We start from the raw sequence: 22,951 nt of genomic DNA, 5'->3' as shown, positions 1-22,951 counted from the left end.
GCGTGTGTCCAAGAATGAGACAGATACTAAACAGTAGTTAATGGTAAGTCTAATGCTGGGATGAAACTTGTTGATATCACTGTGGAGAAAGTGAGGACTGCAGATGCTGGAGATCAGAGTCGAGAGTGTGGTGCTGGAAAAGCGCAGCAGGTCAGGCAGCATCCGAGGAGCAGGAGAATCGATGTTTCAGGCATAAGCCCTTCTGAAGATGAAGGGTTTCCTGATGAAGGGCTTATGCCCGAAACGTTGATTCTCCTGCTCCTCGGATGCTGCCTGACCTGCTGTGCTTTTCCTGATATCACTGTGAAGTTATTTCAGTGACTCCTCACCATGGGTCCAGAGGAAGAAAATGTGGTCAATATATCTGGTGTAGTGCTGGTTGGAGGTCCTATGCAGCAAAGAAGTCTTGTTCGAACTTGTGCACGAAGATGTTGGCATATTGGGGTGCAAATGTGGTCCCCATGGCTGACCCATGTATCTGGATGAAGAACTGGTTGTCAAAGGTGATTGAGGATAAAGTGGAGAGTTGTAGGATGGTGTTTGGAGACTGGCAGTTGTTGGTGTTGAGTACTGAGGCTGTTGCCGCGATGCCATCCTTGTGGGGGATGCTGGTGTAGAGTGCGGAAAGGTCCATTGTGATGAGGAATGTTTCTGGTTTGATTGATCTGTGGGTGCTGAGTTTCTGTAAAAAATCCGTAGTGTTGCAACAGAAGCTGGTGATCCCCTGTACAATGGGTTTCAAGATGCCTTCGACATAGCCAGAGAGGTTTTCACACAAGGTCCCATTGCCTGATACGATGGTACGTCCAGGTGTATTGGCTTTGTGTATCTTTGGAAGGCAGTAGAAGTTCCCTACATGGGACATTATGCTGGATGAGAGTGTGTAGTTACCTCTGCCTGACTGGATCAAAGGTCTTGATCAAGCTGTTTAGTTAATCGGTGTGCTCTTTGGCCAGATCGGCCGGTAGTTGCCTGTAGTGTTCCTGGTTGTTCAGTTGTCGATACACCTCCTTACAGTAATCTGTTCTATTCTGAATGACGATGGCGCCTCCTTTATCTGCTGGTTTGATGACAATGTTGCGATTGGTTTTGAGAGCCTGGATGGTGTTGCGTTGTGATCGGGTGATGTTTCGCTCTTGAAACTTTATTGCTGGAACAGCACAGCAGGTCAGGCAGCATCCAGGGAACAGGAGATTCGACGCTTCGGGCACAGGCCCTTCTTCCTGAAGAAGGGCCTGTGCCCGAAGCGTCGAATCTCCTGTTCCCTGGATGCTGCCTGACCTGCTGTGCTGTTCCAGCAATAAAGTTTCAACTTTGATCTCCAGCATCTGCAGACCTTACTTTCTCCTTGATGTTTCGCTCTACCTTGTGGGTACGGCTGATGAACCTGGCATTCCCACATTTCCTGAGGGTTTGAGTACACATGACAAGCCCAGGGCAGTGGCCATCTGGAGGGGTCCAAATCGACTCCTTCTTTGGTCGCTCCTCTATGAATCTCTCTGATGATTGTTCCGGTTCCTCGGTTGCCTCATTGGGATCACTGCTGACGTCTTGGAAGAATTCCCGGAGTCTCATTCATCTGATGAATTCCTGATTGTCTGCCGCAAGACCAGCAGGGTCCATTTTGGACCCCATTGACTCCTCTGGACCCGTGGTGAGGAGTCACTGAAACAGCTACACAGTGATGTCACCAAGCTTCATCCCACCATGCATCTCCATCAAGAACGAGCACCTCAATACCTCACTCTACTGCAAACCCATGGGTAACCTCACAATGTTACACAGGATCTGTTCAGATGAGGAGGAATGTGATGGACACCTGAAGATGCTCAAGGATGCCCTCACAAGAACGGGGTACGATGCTCAACTAATCAACTGCCAGTTCTGACATGCCACAGTGAGAAACCGTAATGACGTCCTCAGGAAACAGGCACAGGAAGCAACCGATAGGGTACCCTTCGTTGTCCAGTACTCCCCGGCAGCTGAAAAACTACGCCACGTTCTTTGCAGCCTGCAACACATTAGCGATGAGGATGAGCACCTCACCAAGACCTTCCCTATGCCTCCACTTCTTGCTTCTAAACAGACTATTGTTCACAGCAGACTGCCCAGCCTCCAGGGCAACATTGACCACAACACTGTACAACCCTGTCACGGCAGACGCTGCAAGTTGTGTCAGAGTGTCATCATGGATACTGCCATTACTCATGGGGACACATCCATCATGTACGCAGCAGGTACACATGTGACTTGGCCAATGTTGTCTATCTCATACGCTAGGGGCAAGGATGCCCCGAGGTATGGTACATTGGCGAGGCTGAGCAGAGGCAAAAGCTACGGATGAATGGACACCGCACAACAATCACCAGCCAGGGGTGCTCCCTCCCATTCAGGGAACACTTCAGCGGTCTGGAACATTCGGCCTCGGATCTTTGAGTGACCATCCTCCAAGACGGACTTAGGGACAGGTAATAATGCAAAATAGCCGAGCAGAGGCTGATAGTCAAGTTCAGTACCCATGAGGATGGCCTCAACCGGGACCTTGGGTTCATGTCACATTACAGGTGATCACCATTGCATTCTACATACACACACACACACAGACAGACACACACACACACAGAGACAGACAGACAGACACACACACAGACACACACACAGAGACAGACAGACACACACACACACACCCTCTCACAAGCTTATACTTCATCACACTGTCACACACACTTTACCAAGCATGTACATGTGCAAACACACTCTCACATGCGCTCACACTCACACACTCAAACGTATACACACACTCTGTCTCTGCTGCACATGCACAAACACATAAGTCAATGGGGGTGAACTTGTATTTGCAGAAATACATTTGCAGATGCATTCTATTTTACTCAAAAAATGCACAACCTGCAGGCAGTCATTGCAGGCTGGCAATCCATGTAACATTTTATATATCCACTTTGGAAATAGAACCAGTCTGACTCAAGATTGGGATACATACAGACTCTAACCTTACACCTTTAATGTATTGTCTGAGTTGAGATGTCACCTTCCTTTAAAAAACCTTAAGTTATTCTCAAGAATGTGACTTAAAAGAAGCTCTGTGTTTTACATATTAATGAACTGAACCGTGCAACCCATTCTAAAAGATGAAAGACTTAACAGCCATTTAGGTGTGTTCAATATATCATTTCAGTTGCATGACACTATAATCTGTTGTTATAAATTCCGTATCTTATGGTCCTGCTCCATAGCTACCTGATGAAGGGAAAAACTCCAAAAGCTGGTGCTTCCAAATAAACCTGTTGGACTATAACCTGGTGTTGTGTGATTTCTAACTTTGTCCAACACTGGCTCCTCCACACCATTTCATGTGTCCAGTCTAACATCTAACCTTGCTTTCCTCTCTGGATGGCTTCTGTGAGGACAAACTGTGACCATCAAATTATGCAAAGGACATATCCCACTCCAAAGTTTCCATCCCACTTAAAACCATCAGCCAATTCCATATAGACCTAAACTGCAGCAAATCCAGCTCATGTAGAAGCAGCAGGGTACCAGATTGAATTTTCAAGATGGCGCCAGATCAGGTCAACTCATTGCGAGCTCCTGCATGCAGATCTAAGTTTCCTATTTCTTGCAATCATTCTATACTCTTTAAACTTAATAGCATACTTTTAAAAAGTGCTAATAACGATGTTTTATCTAAACTCACAGGTTTGAAGCTCCTCCGATACACTGAATGGACACACAAACTCTTAGCATTCGCCTGTACCTGTGTTTTGGTTTTTGCCGCTGTTTACCTATTATTTATTATCTATGCGACTTAACTCTGTGATCTGCCTGTATTGCTCGCAAGACAAAGCTTTACATGTGTCAATAAATTCAATTCAATTTAGTTCAGATTCTCTGTACCTATTATAGGTGTACAATACCAGGGTCTGGCCTGCAGACAACCCATCATTTCTCATCCTCAGTGAATTCACAAATCTTAAATTAAAATTAAAAAAGACCACATTTAAAAGGGCCCATACACCATCGTGTGCTCCCTGCAGGAGACAGATCCTTAGTTCAGTCATAACAATGCAAATGGAGATCAATTAGCCCACCGAGACTGTTACAGCTCCCCGTAAGGCCATCCAGTCAGTCTCATTCTCCTTGTCTATCCCCATGGCTCCCAGAAGTCCCCAAAATACCTGGGAAAATGTACTCACAAAGGGTGACCATGTTCCTCTAATTGCACGGTGTTTGCCCCTTCAGTGCCTGCTGATTAGTCCATTGATTGCAGGGGGGCCCTAGGGTGGAAGGGGACTGAGGTCTGGGAGCCAATGCCAATTGGCCACGGTTGATACCAGCTTTCTCGCTAAGGAGGGGGCGGTGGGAGTTGCCTTTTCGACAAGACAACCATCCATCTATCTGATCCAAGGGTCATGGGAGATTGGAGGTTTCAAGGGATATTGGAGGGGCAGAGAGCTATCAAGGCAGGTGGGAGAGGTGGCGACTTAGGCTGCAAAGGAAGTGGCAAGGGAGATGGGGGAGACATGAAGGTTGTAAGGGAGAAGGGAAACAGAGAAGGGTCAAACTCCTCTACAAAGTCATGCTGCTTCTGGCGGAGGTGAAATGGGACATTAGAGCCATTGCCACAATTCTAACCAGAGCACTGACTCTTTTGCATTTCACAGTGCCTTATCCGTGCGGAAAAGTGATGGTCACTTCATCGACTGAAGCCACAGATTGGAGCCTCAGGGTGATTGATGATGGCCAGAGTAGGAGAGGCGAATACCCTTGGCAGGTGAGTACGTAAGGCACAATAAGACACTGTGGTACTGTCAGTCCAAGCTGTGTTCTCGCTCCTGCACCCTTTTATCCTCCTTGCGGCAGGGCAGACACCTGTTCCTGAACCATCTACATTTTGCCTTGGGATAGCGCCTGGTCTTCTTGCACTTGGTGCAGTGGGGTGTGTAGACAGTGGATCCATTCCAACCCTCCCCTTGCCCCAACTGTTTTCTTCAGTGACTGAACCCCACACGACAAAGCTGAAAAATCAACAGAACCAAGTCATTGTTGGAATCCAGGCATATTTTCCAACTTATCATCACACTTACAGAGTTGCTCCTCTTGCTATTTTCCTTCTCCAATGCCTCTCTATAGTTGGAAATATTAAATTTAGCTACATGCAACTTCAAGGTAGAATTGATTATAGTGAACTTGAAAATAGGTTAAAAGATTATGACAATTAGTAAACAATACAGACATTTAAGGAGGTATTTATTAACTTTTGACAAAGATATATTACACAGAAGGTTACAACATTCATAGTTAACTAAGAAAGTTAGGGTGGCATTAAACTTAAAGAATGCTGCAAAGATTAATAGTAGCTTAGGAATTTTAGAAACCCGACAAAGAATGGCTTTTAAAAAATGGAGAAATTAGATTGAGTGTAAGTTAACAATAAATATAAAAGCAGATGGTAAAAGCTTCTACAGATATTTATGAGGGCGTGATTAAAATAGACATCTGGTCTTTAGCAGATGAGGCTACAAGAGTAATCATGAAAAATATGGACATTCAGAGTTGTTCATCAAACTTTGGATTTTGTTTATGCCTTTACATCAGAAAGCACAGAAGGCAGCCCAGGAATAGTAAAAAAAAACAAGAAAATGAAGAAGTAAAAGGTATCAACTTAAACTCCTTACAGGAAGGATACTAAGAAAGACAAAGGGTCTAAAGACTTACAAGTCCCCAGATTCCAGTGGCCTGCAAATGACTCTTAGAAGTGGCTGCAAAGATAGTGGATGTACTGGTTATAGAATTATAGAATCCTGACAGTATGGAAGCAGGGTATTCAGCCTGACTCCACATCGACCCTCTGAACTGTCACCCAAACAGATCCAGCCACCTACCTATCGCTGTAACCCTGCATTTCCCATGGCTAATACATCTAGCCTGCACACCCCCAGACACAATGGGCAACTTAACATGGCCAATCCACCTAACCTGCTTGGGCTCATAGAATCCCGACAGTATGGAAACAGGCCCTCCGTCCAACAAGTCCACACCGACCCTCCTAAGAGTAAACCATCCAGATCCATTCCCCTATTACTCTACATTTACCCCTGAATAATTCACCTAACCTACACATCCCTGAACGCTGTGGGCAATTTAGCATGGCCAATTCACCAACCCTGCACATCTTTGGATTGTGGGAGGAAACCAGAGCACCCAGAGGAAACCCACGCAGACACAGGGAGAACGTACAAACACCACACAGACAGTCACCTGAGGGTGGAGACAGTCACGCAAGGCCTTGGTGCTGTGAGGCAGCAGGTGCTAACCACTGTAGGAGGAGACAAGAGCATCTGGAAGAAACAGACGTTGGCACAGGGAGAACATCAGCTTCCTAAATTCCCCAGCTTCTAGATGGTCCCAGCAAACTGGAAAACTGCAAATGTTACACTTCTATTTAAGAAAGGAAGGGGACTGGAAGCTAGTTAACAAAGCATCTCTCACGGGAAAACTGAGGGTCTACAAAATCATCTGGCTGGCTGAAATAGAAGCAGTGTTTGACAAAAGTGCTACATAAAGGTTGAGAACATGGATGTTATAATAGCATTGACAGACTGACTAACATGAACTAATGTTAATAATGTTAGAAAGTAATGGGCCATTTTCAACTTGGCAAATTAATTAGTGGAGTACCTTATGGATCTAAGCCCTTCATTCCTGATAAGGGGCTTATGCCCGAAACGTCGATTCTCCTGCTCCTCGGATGCTGCCTGACCTGCCGTGCTTTCCCAGCGCCACACTCTCGACCCTGACCTCCACCATCTGCAGCCCTCACTGTCTCCCAGTGTCTTACGGATGGGGTCATCAGCCTCAAGGCAGCTGGCACAGTGGAAGTGAAGGCTCAAATGACCTATTCCTAACCCAATTTATTATCTAGTTCCCAAATGACAAAGTTGAAATTAGCCTCATCTCAGTAAGTGCACTGTCCCAGTGGAGTCCACTTCCTTTATAATTTGAAGCGCTCTACTGGACACCCCTTTGGTTCACCACTCCCCTCAGGCTATCAGTTGTGGGGGGGGGGAGGTGAAGGCATACACAGCTATGGCCAAGTGCTAGAAAACAGCCTGTGCTAGATTGCACAGGCACTACCAGCTGAAGGGGCTTTATCTGTACCAGAGATAGTCAAGTAGCACAGACACAGACCCTTCATTCCAAACAGTCTATGCCGCCCTTGTTCCCAAACTAAACCTGCTCCTTGCCCATATCCCTCCAAACCTTTCCTATTCACCTACTGATATGTGTCTTTTAAACATTGTAATTGTGCCTCATTCACCCACTTCAGCAGTTCATTCAACATGCAAACCACCCCCTGTGTAAACATTTGTCCCTCACTTTTGTTTTAAAGCTCCCTCCTCTCACCTTAAAAATGTGTCTCCTCATGTAGAAATCCCCCAACCGAGGGAGAAGACACCTGCAACTAATCCTATCCATGCCCCCCCCCCCCCCCCCGCCGCCTCAATGATTTTATAAACCTCTATGGTCACCTTTCAACCTCCTACACTCCAGTGAAAAACTCCCCAGTCCACCCAGCCTTTCCTTATAGCTCAAACCTCCATGACCCTGTGAAAACACAAATGGTCTTTAGCTGTGTGAACTATCGAACAGTACATTATGGAAGTAAGGATAGACTAATGGTCTGATCAAACCCATCATACTCAGCAAACACTGTGGGCTTTCTGAGCTACCTGTTCTCAGCACCTGACCTAAATATCAGGTGAGCCTTACAGGGAGCTTCAAACATTCATCCACATGTATATCGAAAATTCTGAGACTGAATCAAACCAGAAAATCCTGTTTCACTGGAGCAAACCTGACATACTGTTCAGTTACCTGTTCCAAGGTGGGGTGGTGATTACAAGTTCTGATGGGAGAGTAACTTTCTTACTTCAGTGCAGTCTGGCTGGTGGGATCCTCTTGTCATCCTGTTCTGTCTCATGGCAGATCAAGGAATATTTGGGGTATTGATGTGAAGACACGGTTTGAAGGCAGCTTGTCTGAGCTCCCCTTGCCAACTTGAATATAACAGTATTAAAAATGCAGCGACATTAACCAAGGCTTCAAACAGGACTTGCTCCAAGGACTGTCACCTGCTTTATACAGATTAGATTAGAATGAGTACAGCGCGGCAACAGGCCCTTCGGTCCGACAAGTCCACACCTGACCCTCCGAAGAGCAACCCACCCATTCCCCTACCCTACATTTACCCCTGACTAATGCACCTAGTACTACAGGCAATTTAGCATGGCCAATTCACCTGACCTGCCCATCTTTGGACTGTGGGAGGAAACCGGAGAACCTGGAGGAAACCCATGCAGATACAGGGAAAATGCGCAAACTCCACACTGACAGTTGCCCGAGGCAGGAATTGAACCTGGGTCCCTGGTGCTGTGAGGCAGCAGTGCCAACCACTGAGCCACCATGCCAATCTTATTAAGAAAATAGAAAAATGCCTAGAACAGAAGCTCAGATGAATTGTATTGGCCATCATTCCCATGCATTCGCCCGCTCCCCATTCCCTAGGATAGCCTAGGCAACGATATTCCAATGCAGTGGTGGATAAGGTGGATGGCTAAGTTGTCTTAATGCTGGTTGACATTCCAGACTGCAACCAGAAACTCAAGTCTTCACAAATTTGAGCTTGCAGTATTTCTGGGATAAGATGGCTTATATGTTTCTGCCCTAGGTGCTGTTAAACCATAACAACAAAACATTCTGTGCAGGTGCCATTCTGAATGAGGATTTTGTGCTAACCTCAGCTGACTGTGTAAAGCAGTTGCATTCCTTCACAGCTGTGGTGGGTGAGTTCTGTCAATTTTTAGTTTCTGCCTTTTCGATACCAAATTGAATTTGATGATGTGTTACCGAGGCTTTGTTTTATTTTCTCCGCCTTTCCTCCGTCGAGGACTGCCTGAGATTTGGCATCATGTCTCTTTTGCCTTTGACTGTTGGTTGTTTGTGAGCCTAATTGGTGTGACTTGGTCAGCTACTGAACCATTAACAACGCATGTCTTAAGTAGGAGAAAGTGAGGACTGCGGATGCTGGAGATCAGAGCTGAAAAATGTGTTGCTGGAAAAGCGCAGCAGGTCAGGCAGCATTCAAGGAGCAGGAGAATCGACGTTTCGGGCATAAGACGGTCCTGAAGAAGGGCTTATGCCCAACACGTCAATTCTCCTGTTCCTTGGATGCTGCCTGATCTGCTGCGCTTTTCCAGCAACACATTTTTCAGCACATGTCTTAAGCAGTAGAGTTAGTGAAAGTCAGCCAGAACTGGTAGTTTGTGTCCAAATACCATAGATTACAAAGTGAGGCAAATTACTTTGTATGGTGCCAGCTGAATTAGATTAGGTCAAGGTTTGTGTGGTGGGAGGGGGGGGGACACCTCTACAGAAAATAATTATCTGTGTACACCAACTGGCTCAAATAGCCTGTTTGAATGCTGTAAATTGGAATCAGTTTAGCTTGGATGGTTGGCTGGTGCTGCACTATGATGCTGACTGTGTGTTCAATTCCCATCACTGACTGAGCTTACCATGAGGGTCTTGCCTTCTCAACTTCTCCCCTTGCTAGAGGCGTGGTGACCCTCAGGTTAAATCACTGCCAGTTGTTTCTCTCTAATGAGACTGCAGCCCTTTGGTCACATGGTGACAGATCATGCAGTAAATTCTATTTTGATTTTACTGTTGTAATATTTATCAATATAGTACACATTCAAACATTCTGCTGCAGGTTTTAAAATGATAGCTATTTCCTGCTCCCCAACCCTGGTTTAGTCTCCCTCTCCAGGAGGGAGTACTCTCCCAGTGTCCTGTCCAAAACTGTATTACTCTCTCAAACACCGCCACTTCAAGCAGTTTATCCAGTCAGGTGTCATCCTTTCATTTAGATTAGCTTACTGACAGTGTGGAAACAGGCCCTTCGGCCCAACAAGTCCACACCGACCCTCCGAAGAGCAACCCACCCAGGCCCATTCCCCTACATTTAGCCCTTCACCTAACACTACGGGCAATTTAGCGTGGCCGATTCACCTAACCTGCACATTTTTGGACTGTGGGAGGAAACCGGAGCACCCGGAGGAAACTCCACCCAGATAGTTGCCCGAATTGAACCTGGGACCCTGGTGCTGTGAGGCAGCAGTGCCAACCACTGAGCCACTGTGCCACCCCATTTGTGGGCATGATTTGAACATGCCAGTGTTGGACTGGGGTATACAAAGTTAAAAATCACACAACACCAGGTATGGAGTACATGACTGTAAGACACAGAATTGATAGCAAATTCTGTAAACTTTTGCTATAAATTCTGTGTCTTACAATTGTGTCCTCCACAACCACCTGATGAAGGAGCGACGCTCCGAAAGCTAGTGCTTCCAATTAAACCTGTTGGACTATCACCTGGTGTTGTGTGGTTTTTAACCTGGTGTTGTGTGATGTTTAACCTGGTGTTGTGTGGTGTTTAACCTGGTGTTGTGTGATGTTTAACCTGGTGTTGTGTGATGTTTAACCTGCTGTTGTGTGGTGTTTAACCTGGTGTTGTGTGATGTTTAACCTGGTGTTGTGTGATGTTTAACCTGGTGTTGTGTGGTTTTTAACCTGGTGTTGTGTGATGTTTAACCTGGTGTTGTGTGGTGTTTAACCTGGTGTTGTGTGATGTTTAACCCGGTGTTGTGTGATGTTTAACCTGGTGTTGTGCGGTGTTTAACCTGGTGTTGTGTGATGTTTAACCTGGTGTTGTGTGATGTTTAACCTGGTGTTGTGTGGTGTTTAACCTGGTGTTGTGTGATGTTTAACCTGGTGTTGTGTGGTTTTTAACCTGGTGTTGTGTGATGTTTAACCTGGTGTTGTGTGATGTTTAACCCGGTGTTGTGTGATGTTTAACCTGGTGTTGTGTGGTTTTTAACCTGGTGTTGTGTGATGTTTAACCTGGTGTTGTGTGGTGTTTAACCTGGTGTTGTGTGATGTTTAACCCGGTGTTGTGTGATGTTTAACCTGGTGTTGTGTGATGTTTAACCTGGTGTTGTGTGGTGTTTAACCTGGTGTTGTGTGATGTTTAACCCGGTGTTGTGTGATGTTTAACCTGGTGTTGTGTGATGTTTAACCCGGTGTTGTGTGATGTTTAACCTGGTGTTGTGTGGTTTTTAACCTGGTGTTGTGTGATGTTTAACCTGGTGTTGTGTGGTTTTTAACCTGGTGTTGTGTGATGTTTAACCTGGTGTTTTGTGGTTTTTAACCTGGTGTTGTGTGATGTTTAACCTGGTGTTGTGCGGTGTTTAACCTGGTGTAGTGTGATGTTTAACCTGGTGTAGTGTGATGTTTAACCCGGTGTTGTGTGATGTTTAACCTGGTGTTGTGCGGTGTTTAACCTGGTGTTGTGTGGTTTTTAACCTGGTGTTGTGTGATGTTTAACCTGGTGTTGTGTGGTTTTTAACCTGGTGTTGTGTGATGTTTAACCTGGTGTTGTGTGATGTTTAACCCGGTGTTGTGTGATGTTTAACCTGGTGTTGTGTGATGTTTAACCTGGTGTTGTGTGGTGTTTAACCTGGTGTTGTGTGGTTTTTAACCTGGTGTTGTGTGATGTTTAACCCGGTGTTGTGTGATGTTTAACCTGGTGTTGTGTGGTGTTTAACCTGGTGTTGTGTGGTGTTTAACCTGGTGTTGTGTGATGTTTAACCCGGTGTTGTGTGGTGTTTAACCTGGTGTTGTGTGGTGTTTAACCAGGTGTTGTGTGATGTTTAACCCGGTGTTGTGTGATGTTTAACCCGGTGTTGTGTGATGTTTAACCTGGTGTTGTGTGGTGTTTAACCCGGTGTTGTGTGGTGTTTAACCTGGTGTTGTGTGATGTTTAACCCGGTGTTGTGTGATGTTTAACCTGGTGTTGTGTGGTGTTTAACCTGGTGTTGTGTGATGTTTAACCCGGTGTTGTGTGATGTTTAACCTGGTGTTGTGTGGTGTTTAACCTGGTGTTGTGTGGTTTTTAACCTGGTGTTGTGCGATGTTTAACCTGGTGTTGTGTGGTGTTTAACCTGGTGTTGTGTGATGTTTAACCCGGTGTTGTGTGATGTTTAACCTGGTGTTGTGTGATGTTTAACCTGGTGTTGTGCGATGTTTAACCTGGTGTTGTGTGATGTTTAACCTGGTGTTGTGTGGTGTTTAACCTGGTGTTGTGCGATGTTTAACCTGCTGTTGTGCGATGTTTAACCTGGTGTTGTGCGATGTTTAACCTGGTGTTGTGTGATGTTTAACCTGGTGTTGTGTGGTTTTTAACCTGGTGTTGTGCGATGTTTAACCTGGTGTTGTGTGATGTTTAACCTGCTGTTGTGCGATGTTTAACCTGGTGTTGTGTGATGTTTAACCTGGTGTTGTGTGGTTTTTAACCTGGTGTTGTGTGATGTTTAACCTGGTGTTGTGTGATGTTTAACCTGGTGTTGTGTGGTGTTTAACCTGGTGTTGTGCGATGTTTAACCTGCTGTTGTGCGATGTTTAACCTGGTGTTGTGCGGTGTTTAACCTGGTGTTGTGTGATGTTTAACCTGGTGTTGTGTGATGTTTAACCTGGTGTTGTGTGGTGTTTAACCTGGTGTTGTGCGATGTTTAACCTGGTGTTGTGTGATGTTTAACCTGGTGTTGTGTGGTTTTTAACCTGGTGTTGTGCGATGTTTAACCTGGTGTTGTGTGGTTTTTAACCTGGTGTTGTGTGATGTTTAACCTGGTGTTGTGTGGTTTTTAACCTGGTGTTGTGCGATGTTTAACCTGGTGTTGTGTGATGTTTAACCTGCTGTTGTGCGATGTTTAACCTGGTGTTGTGTGATGTTTAACCTGGTGTTGTGCGGTGTTTAACCTGGTGTTGTGCGATGTTTAACCTGGTGTTGTGTGATGTTTAACCTGGTGTTGTGTGGTTTTTAACCTGGTGTTGTGCGATGTTTAACCTGGTGTTGTGTGATGTTTAACCTGCTGTTGTGCGATGTTTAACCTGGTGTTGTGTGATGTTTAACCTGGTGTTGTGCGATGTTTAACCTGGTGTTGTGTGATGTTTAACCCGGTGTAGTGTGATGTTTAACCTGGTGTTGTGCGATGTTTAACCTGGTGTTGTGTGATGTTTAACCTGGTGTTGTGCGGTGTTTAACCTGGTGTTGTGCGATGTTTAACCTGGTGTTGTGTGATGTTTAACCTGGTGTTGTGTGGTTTTTAACCTGGTGTTGTGTGATGTTTAACCTGGTGTTGTGTGATGTTTAACCTGGTGTTGTGTGGTGTTTAACCTGGTGTTGTGCGATGTTTAACCTGCTGTTGTGCGATGTTTAACCTGGTGTTGTGCGGTGTTTAACCTGGTGTTGTGTGATGTTTAACCTGGTGTTGTGTGGTGTTTAACCTGGTGTTGTGCGATGTTTAACCTGCTGTTGTGCGGTGTTTAACCTGGTGTTGTGCGATGTTTAACCTGGTGTTGTGTGATGTTTAACCTGGTGTTGTGTGGTTTTTAACCTGGTGTTGTGCGATGTTTAACCTGGTGTTGTGTGGTTTTTAACCTGGTGTTGTGTGATGTTTAACCTGGTGTTGTGTGATGTTTAACCTGGTGTTGTGTGGTTTTTAACCTGGTGTTGTGCGATGTTTAACCTGGTGTTGTGTGATGTTTAACCTGCTGTTGTGCGATGTTTAACCTGGTGTTGTGTGATGTTTAACCTGGTGTTGTGCGGTGTTTAACCTGGTGTTGTGCGATGTTTAACCTGGTGTTGTGTGATGTTTAACCTGGTGTTGTGTGGTTTTTAACCTGGTGTTGTGCGATGTTTAACCTGGTGTTGTGTGATGTTTAACCTGCTGTTGTGCGATGTTTAACCTGGTGTTGTGTGATGTTTAACCTGGTGTTGTGCGATGTTTAACCTGGTGTTGTGTGATGTTTAACCCTGTGTAGTGTGATGTTTAACCTGGTGTTGTGCGATGTTTAACCTGGTGTTGTGTGATGTTTAACCTGGTGTTCTGCGGTGTTTAACCTGGTGTTGTGCGATGTTTAACCTGGTGTTGTGTGATGTTTAACCTGGTGTTGTGTGGTTTTTAACCTGGTGTTGTGCGATGTTTAACCTGGTGTTGTGTGATGTTTAACCTGCTGTTGTGCGATGTTTAACCTGGTGTTGTGCGATGTTTAACCTGGTGTTGTGTGATGTTTAACCCGGTGTAGTGTGATGTTTAACCTGGTGTTGTGTGATGTTTAACCTGGTGTTGTGCGATGTTTAACCTGGTGTTGTGTGATGTTTAACCTGGTGTTGTGTGATGTTTAACCTGGTGTTGTGCGATGTTTAACCTGGTGTTGTGTGATGTTTAACCTGGTGTTGTGTGATGTTTAACCTGGTGTTGTGTGGTTTTTAACCTGGTGTTGTGTGATGTTTAACCTGGTGTTGTGTGGTGTTTAACCTGGTGTTGTGTGATGTTTAACCTGGTGTTGTGCGATGTTTAACCTGGTGTTGTGTGGTGTTTAACCTGGTGTTGTGTGATGTTTAACCTGGTGTTGTGTGGTTTTTAACCTGGTGTTGTGCGGTGTTTAACCTGGTGTTGTGTGATGTTTAACCTGCTGTTGTGCGATGTTTAACCTGGTGTTGTGTGATGTTTAACCTGGTGTTGTGCGGTGTTTAACCTGGTGTTGTGCGACGTTTAACCTGGTGTTGTGTGGTGTTTAACCTGGTGTTGTGTGATGTTTAACCTGGTGTTGTGTGGTTTTTAACCTGGTGTTGTGCGGTGTTTAACCTGGTGTTGTGTGATGTTTAACCTGCTGTTGTGCGATGTTTAACCTGGTGTTGTGTGATGTTTAACCTGGTGTTGTGCGGTGTTTAACCTGGTGTTGTGCGATGTTTAACCTGGTGTTGTGCGGTGTTTAACCTGGTGTTGTGGGATGTTTAACCTGGTGTTGTGCGGTGTTTAACCTGGTGTTGTGCGATGTTTAACCTGGTGTTGTGTGATGTTTAACCTGGTGTTGTGTGGTGTTTAACCTGGTGTTGTGCGGTGTTTAACCTGGTGTTGTGTGATGTTTAACCTGGTGTTGTGTGGTTTTTAACCTGGTGTTGTGTGATGTTTAACCCGGTGTAGTGTGATGTTTAACCTGGTGTTGTGTGATGTTTAACCTGGTGTTGTGCGATGTTTAACCTGGTGTTGTGTGATGTTTAACCCGGTGTAGTGTGATGTTTAACCCGGTGTAGTGTGATGTTTAACCTGGTGTTGTGCGATGTTTAACCTGGTGTTGTGTGATGTTTAACCTGGTGTTGTGCGGTGTTTAACCTGGTGTTGTGCGGTGTTTAACCTGCTGTTGTGTGGTGTTTAACCTGGTGTTGTGCGGTGTTTAACCTGGTGTTGTGCGGTGTTTAACCTGGTGTTGTGTGGTTTTTAACCTGGTGTTGTGTGATGTTTAACCCGGTGTAGTGTGATGTTTAACCTGGTGTTGTGTGATGTTTAACCTGGTGTTGTGCGATGTTTAACCTGGTGTTGTGTGATGTTTAACCTGGTGTTGTGTGGTGTTGAACCTGGTGTTGTGTGATGTTTAACCTGGTGTTGTGTGATGTTTAACCTGGTGTTGTGTGGTTTTTAACCTGGTGTTGTGTGGTGTTTAACCTGGTGTTGTGTGGTGTTGAACCTGGTGTTGTGCGATGTTTAACCTGGTGTTGTGTGATGTTTAACCTGGTGTTGTGTGGTGTTGAACCTGGTGTTGTGTGATGTTTAACCTGGTGTTGTGTGATGTTGAACCTGGTGTTGTGTGATGTTTAACCTGGTGTTGTGTGGTTTTTAACCTGGTGTTGTGTGGTGTTTAACCTGGTGTTGTGTGGTGTTGAACCTGGTGTTGTGCGATGTTTAACCTGGTGTTGTGTGGTGTTGAACCTGGTGTTGTGCGATGTTTAACCTGGTGTTGTGTGGTTTTTAACCTGGTGTTGTGTGGTGTTGAACCTGGTGTTGTGCGATGTTTAACCTGGTGTTGTGTGATGTTTAACCTGGTGTTGTGCGGTGTTTAACCTGGTGTTGTGTGGTGTTTAACCTGGTGTTGTGTGATGTTTAACCTGGTGTTGTGTGGTGTTGAACCTGGTGTTGTGTGTTGTTTAACCTGGTGTTGTGTGATGTTTAACCTGGTGTTGTGTGGTTTTTAACCTGGTGTTGTGTGATGTTTAACCTGGTGTTGTGTGGTTTTTAACCTGGTGTTGTGTGGTGTTGAACCTGGTGTTGTGTGATGTTTAACCTGGTGTTGTGTGGTTTTTAACCAGGTGTTGTGTGGTGTTTAACCTGGTGTTGTGTGGTGTTGAACCTGGTGTTGTGTGATGTTTAACCTGGTGTTGTGTGGTTTTTAACCTGGTGTTGTGTGGTGTTGAACCTGGTGTTGTGTGATGTTGAACCTGGTGTTGTGTGATGTTTAACCTGGTGTTGTGTGGTGTTTAACCTGGTGTTGTGCGGTGTTTAACCTGGTGTTGTGTGATGTTTAACCTGGTGTTGTGTGATGTTTAACCTGGTGTTGTGTGGTTTTTAACCTGGTGTTGTGTGATGTTTAACCTGGTGTTGTGTGATGTTTAACCTGGTGTTGTGTGGTTTTTAACCTGGTGTTGTGTGATGTTTAACCTGGTGTTGTGTGGTTTTTAACCTGGTGTTGTGTGATGTTTAACCTGGTGTTGTGTGGTGTTGAACCTGGTGTTGTGTGGTGTTTAACCTGGTGTTGTGTGATGTTTAACCTGGTGTTGTGTGATGTTTAACCTGGTGTTGTGTTGTGTTTAACCTGGTGTTGTGTGATGTTTAACCTGGTGTTGTGTGGTGTTGAACCTGGTGTTGTGTGGTTTTTAACCTGGTGTTGTGTGGTGTTGAACCTGGTGTTGTGTGGTTTTTAACCTGGTGTTGTGTGGTGTTGAACCTGGTGTTGTGTGGTTTTTAACCTGGTGTTGTGTGGTTTTTAACCTGGTGTTGTGTGATGTTTAACCTGGTGTTGTGTGGTTTTTAACCTGGTGTTGTGCGGTGTTGAACCTGGTGTTGTGTGGTTTTTAACCTGGTGTTGTGTGATGTTTAACCTGGTGTTGTGTGGTGTTTAACCCGGTGTTGTGTGATGTTTAACCTGGTGTTGTGCGGTGTTGAACCTGGTGTTGTGTGGTGTTTAACCTGGTGTTGTGTGATGTTTAACCTGGTGTTGTGTGGTGTTTAACCTGGTGTTGTGCGATGTTTAACCTGGTGTTGTGTGATGTTTAACCCGGTGTTGTGTGATGTTTAACCTGGTGTTGTGTGGTGTTTAACCTGGTGTTGTGCGGTGTTTAACCTGGTGTTGTGCGGTGTTGAACCTGGTGTTGTGTGATGTTTAACCTGGTGTTGTGTGGTTTTTAACCTGGTGTTGTGTGGTGTTTAACCTGGTGTTGTGCGATGTTTAACCTGGTGTTGTGCGATGTTTAACCTGGTGTTGTGTGGTTTTTAACCTGGTGTTGTGTGATGTTTAACCTGGTGTTGTGCGGTGTTTAACCTGGTGTTGTGCGGTGTTTAACCTGGTGTTGTGTGATGTTTAACCTGGTGTTGTGCGGTGTTGAACCTGGTGTTGTGTGATGTTTAACCTGGTGTTGTGTGGTGTTTAACCTGGTGTTGTGCGATGTTTAACCTGGTGTTGTGTGATGTTTAACCTGGTGTTGTGCGGTGTTTAACCTGGTGTTGTGCGGTGTTTAACCTGGTGTTGTGCGATGTTTAACCTGGTGTTGTGCGGTGTTGAACCTGGTGTTGTGTGATGTTTAACCTGGTGTTGTGTGGTTTTTTACCTGGTGTTGTGTGATGTTTAACCTGGTGTTGTGCGGTGTTTAACCTGGTGTTGTGCGGTGTTGAACCTGGTGTTGTGTGATGTTTAACCTGGTGTTGTGTGATGTTTAACCTGGTGTTGTGTGGTGTTTAACCTGGTGTTGTGCGGTGTTTAACCTGGTGTTGTGTGATGTTTAACCTGCTGTTGTGTGGTGTTTAACCTGGTGTTGTGTGATGTTTAACCTGGTGTTGTGCGATGTTTAACCTGGTGTTGTGTGATGTTTAACCTGGTGTTGTGTGATGTTGAACCTGGTGTTGTGTGATGTTTAACCTGCTGTTGTGTGGTGTTTAACCTGGTGTTGTGTGATGTTTAACCTGTTGTTGTGTGGTGTTTAACCTGGTGTTGTGTGATGTTTAACCTGGTGTTGTGTGGTGCTTAACCTGGTGTTGTGTGATGTTTAACCTGGTGTTGTGTGATGTTTAACCTGGTGTTGTGTGGTGTTGAACCTGGTGTTGTGCGATGTTTAACCTGGTGTTGTGTGGTGTTGAACCTGGTGTTGTGTGGTGTTTAACCTGGTGTTGTGCGATGTTTAACCTGGTGTTGTGTGATGTTTAACCTGGTGTTGTGCGGTGTTTAACCTGGTGTTGTGTGGTGTTTAACCTGGTGTTGTGTGATGTTTAACCTGGTGTTGTGTGGTGTTGAACCTGGTGTTGTGTGTTGTTTAACCTGGTGTTGTGTGATGTTTAACCTGGTGTTGTGTGGTTTTTAACCTGGTGTTGTGTGATGTTTAACCTGGTGTTGTGTGGTTTTTAACCAGGTGTTGTGTGGTGTTTAACCTGGTGTTGTGTGGTGTTGAACCTGGTGTTGTGTGATGTTTAACCTGGTGTTGTGTGGTTTTTAACCTGGTGTTGTGTGATGTTTAACCTGGTGTTGTGTGATGTTTAACCTTGTGTTGTGTGGTGTTGAACCTGGTGTTGTGTGATGTTGAACCTGGTGTTGTGTGATGTTTAACCTGGTGTTGTGCGGTGTTTAACCTGGTGTTGTGTGATGTTTAACCTGGTGTTGTGTGATGTTTAACCTGGTGTTGTGTGGTTTTTAACCTGGTGTTGTGTGATGTTTAACCTGGTGTTGTGTGATGTTTAACCTGGTGTTGTGTGGTTTTTAACCTGGTGTTGTGTGATGTTTAACCTGGTGTTGTGTGGTTTTTAACCTGGTGTTGTGTGATGTTTAACCTGGTGTTGTGTGGTGTTGAACCTGGTGTTGTGTGGTGTTTAACCTGGTGTTGTGTGATGTTTAACCTGGTGTTGTGTGATGTTTAACCTGGTGTTGTGTTGTGTTTAACCTGGTGTTGTGTGATGTTTAACCTGGTGTTGTGTGGTGTTGAACCTGGTGTTGTGTGGTTTTTAACCTGGTGTTGTGTGGTGTTGAACCTGGTGTTGTGTGGTTTTTAACCTGGTGTTGTGTGGTGTTGAACCTGGTGTTGTGTGGTTTTTAACCTGGTGTTGTGTGGTTTTTAACCTGGTGTTGTGTGGTGTTGAACCTGGTGTTGTGTGATGTTGAACCTGGTGTTGTGTGGTGTTTAACCTGGTGTTGTGCGATGTTTAACCTGGTGTTGTGTGATGTTTAACCTGGTGTTGTGTGATGTTTAACCTGGTGTTGTGTGGTTTTTAACCTGGTGTTGTGCGGTGTTGAACCTGGTGTTGTGTGGTTTTTAACCTGGTGTTGTGTGATGTTTAACCCGGTGTTGTGTGATGTTTAACCTGGTGTTGTGCGGTGTTTAACCTGGTGTTGTGTGATGTTTAACCTGGTGTTGTGTGATGTTTAACCTGGTGTTGTGTGATGTTTAACCTGGTGTTGTGTGGTGTTTAACCTGGTGTTGTGTGATGTTGAACCTGGTGTTGTGTGGTGTTTAACCTGGTGTTGTGTGATGTTTAACCTGGTGTTGTGTGGTGTTTAACCTGGTGTTGTGCGATGTTTAACCTGGTGTTGTGTGATGTTTAACCCGGTGTTGTGTGATGTTTAACCTGGTGTTGTGTGGTGTTTAACCTGGTGTTGTGCGGTGTTTAACCTGGTGTTGTGTGGTTTTTAACCTGGTGTTGTGTGATGTTTAACCTGGTGTTGTGTGGTGTTTAACCTGGTGTTGTGCGATGTTTAACCTGGTGTTGTGTGATGTTTAACCTGGTGTTGTGTGGTTTTTAACCTGGTGTTGTGTGATGTTTAACCTGGTGTTGTGCGGTGTTTAACCTGGTGTTGTGCGGTGTTGAACCTGGTGTTGTGTGATGTTTAACCTGGTGTTGTGTGGTTTTTAACCTGGTGTTGTGTGATGTTTAACCTGGTGTTGTGCGGTGTTTAACCTGGTGTTGTGCGGTGTTTAACCTGGTGTTGTGTGATGTTTAACCTGGTGTTGTGCGGTGTTGAACCTGGTGTTGTGTGATGTTTAACCTGGTGTTGTGTGGTTTTTAACCTGGTGTTGTGTGGTGTTTAACCTGGTGTTGTGCGATGTTTAACCTGGTGTTGTGTGGTGTTTAACCTGGTGTTGTGCGATGTTTAACCTGGTGTTGTGTGATGTTTAACCTGGTGTTGTGTGGTTTTTAACCTGGTGTTGTGTGATGTTTAACCTGGTGTTGTGCGGTGTTTAACCTGGTGTTGTGCGGTGTTGAACCTGGTGTTGTGTGATGTTTAACCTGGTGTTGTGTGGTTTTTAACCTGGTGTTGTGTGATGTTTAACCTGGTGTTGTGCGGTGTTTAACCTGGTGTTGTGCGGTGTTTAACCTGGTGTTGTGTGATGTTTAACCTGGTGTTGTGCGGTGTTGAACCTGGTGTTGTGTGATGTTTAACCTGGTGTTGTGTGGTGTTTAACCTGGTGTTGTGCGATGTTTAACCTGGTGTTGTGTGATGTTTAACCTGGTGTTGTGCGGTGTTTAACCTGGTGTTGTGCGGTGTTTAACCTGGTGTTGTGCGATGTTTAACCTGGTGTTGTGCGGTGTTGAACCTGGTGTTGTGCGGTGTTGAACCTGGTGTTGTGTGATGTTTAACCTGGTGTTGTGCGGTGTTTAACCTGGTGTTGTGCGGTGTTGAACCTGGTGTTGTGTGATGTTTAACCTGGTGTTGTGTGATGTTTAACCTGGTGTTGTGTGGTGTTTAACCTGGTGTTGTGCGGTGTTTAACCTGGTGTTGTGTGATGTTTAACCTGCTGTTGTGTGGTGTTTAACCTGGTGTTGTGTGATGTTTAACCTGGTGTTGTGCGATGTTTAACCTGGTGTTGTGTGATGTTTAACCTGGTGTTGTGTGATGTTGAACCTGGTGTTGTGTGATGTTTAACCTGCTGTTGTGTGGTGTTTAACCTGGTGTTGTGTGATGTTTAACCTGGTGTTGTGTGGTGTTTAACCTGGTGTTGTGTGATGTTTAACCTGGTGTTGTGTGATGTTTAACCTGGTGTTGTGTGGTGTTTAACCTGGTGTTGTGTGGTGTTTAACCTGGTGTTGTGCGGTGTTTAACCTGGTGTTGTGCGGTGTTGAACCTGGTGTTGTGTGATGTTTAACCTGGTGTTGTGCGGTGTTTAACCTGGTGTTGTGCGGCGTTGAACCTGGTGTTGTGTGATGTTTAACCTGGTGTTGTGTGGTTTTTAACCTGGTGTTGTGTGATGTTTAACCTGGTGTTGTGCGGTGTTGAACCTGGTGTTGTGTGATGTTTAACCCGGTGTTGTGTGATGTTTAACCTGGTGTTGTGTGATGTTTAACCTGGTGTTGTGTGATGTTTAACCCGGTGTTGTGTGATGTTTAACCTGGTGTTGTGTGATGTTTAACCTGGTGTTGTGTGGTTTTTAACCTGGTGTTGTGTGGTGTTGAACCTGGTGTTGTGTGGTTTTTAACCTGGTGTTGTGTGGTTTTTAACCTGGTGTTGTGTGATGTTGAACCTGGTGTTGTGTGGTGTTTAACCTGGTGTTGTGTGGTTTTTAACCTGGTGTTGTGTGATGTTTAACCTGGTGTTGTGTGATGTTTAACCTGGTGTTGTGTGATGTTGAACCTGGTGTTGTGTGGTGTTTAACCTGGTGTTGTGCGATGTTTAACCTGGTGTTGTGTGATGTTTAACCTGGTGTTGTGTGATGTTTAACCTGGTGTTGTGCGGTGTTTAACCTGGTGTTGTGTGATGTTGAACCTGGTGTTGAGTGGTGTTTAACCTGGTGTTGTGCGATGTTTAACCTGCTGTTGTGTGATGTTTAACCTGGTGTTGTGTGATGTTGAACCTGGTGTTGTGCGATGTTTAACCTGGTGTTGTGTGGTGTTGAACCTGGTGTTGTGTGGTGTTTAACCTGGTGTTGTGTGGTGTTTAACCTGGTGTTGTGTGGTGTTTAACCTGGTGTTGTGTGGTGTTGAACCTGGTGTTGTGTGGTGTTTAACCTGGTGTTGTGCGATGTTTAACCTGGTGTTGTGTGATGTTGAACCTGGTGTTGTGTGGTGTTTAACCTGGTGTTGTGCGATGTTTAACCTGGTGTTGTGTGATGTTTAACCTGGTGTTGTGCGGTGTTTAACCTGGTGTTGTGTGATGTTGAACCTGGTGTTGTGTGGTGTTTAACCTGGTGTTGTGCGATGTTTAACCTGCTGTTGTGTGATGTTTAACCTGGTGTTGTGTGATGTTGAACCTGGTGTTGTGTGATGTTTAACCTGGTGTTGTGTGGTTTTTAACCTGGTGTTGTGTGGTGTTGAACCTGGTGTTGTGTGGTGTTTAACCTGGTGTTGTGTGATGTTTAACCTGGTGTTGTGTGATGTTGAACCTGGTGTTGTGTGATGTTGAACCTGGTGTTGTGTGATGTTTAACCTGGTGTTGTGTGGTTTTTAACCTGGTGTTGTGCGATGTTTAACCTGGTGTGTGGTGTTTAACCTGGTGTTGTGTGGTGTTTAACCTGGTGTTGTGCGGTGTTTAACCTGGTGTTGTGTGGTGTTTAACCTGGTGTTGTGTGATGTTTAACCTGGTGTTGTGCGATGTTTAACCTGGTGTTGTGTGATGTTGAACCTGGTGTTGTGTGATGTTTAACCTGGTGTTGTGTGATGTTTAACCTGGTGTTGTGTGGTTTTTAACCTGGTGTTGTGTGATGTTGAACCTGGTGTTGTGTGGTTTTTAACCTGGTGTTGTGTGGTTTTTAACCTGGTGTTGTGCGGTGTTGAAC

At 45.0% G+C, this 22,951-nt stretch overlaps 1 protein-coding gene across 2 annotated transcripts in view; it reads left to right on the top strand.

The window, feature by feature from the left end:
• LOC122546233 (coagulation factor X-like) overlaps positions 1-22,951 on the top strand; it is a 135,765-nt gene that overhangs the window by 103,471 nt on the left and 9,343 nt on the right. For both annotated transcript variants that reach the window (XM_087993128.1, XM_087993127.1), the window contains exons 7-8: positions 4,683-4,792; positions 8,750-8,864. In XM_087993128.1, coding sequence (XP_087849254.1) covers positions 4,683-4,792; positions 8,750-8,864 — 225 coding nt within the window. The remainder of the gene's footprint in view (positions 1-4,682; positions 4,793-8,749; positions 8,865-22,951) is intronic.

The sequence above is a fragment of the Chiloscyllium plagiosum genome, unplaced genomic scaffold (assembly GCF_037043375.1).
Source record: "Chiloscyllium plagiosum isolate Xiang-an unplaced genomic scaffold, Cpla_swu_hap1 HiC_scaffold_12, whole genome shotgun sequence".
NCBI classification, from domain to species: Eukaryota; Metazoa; Chordata; class Chondrichthyes; order Orectolobiformes; family Hemiscylliidae; genus Chiloscyllium; species Chiloscyllium plagiosum.
The sequence above is the reverse complement of the archived record's forward strand: the minus strand, read 5'-3'. Positions and strand labels throughout refer to the sequence as shown.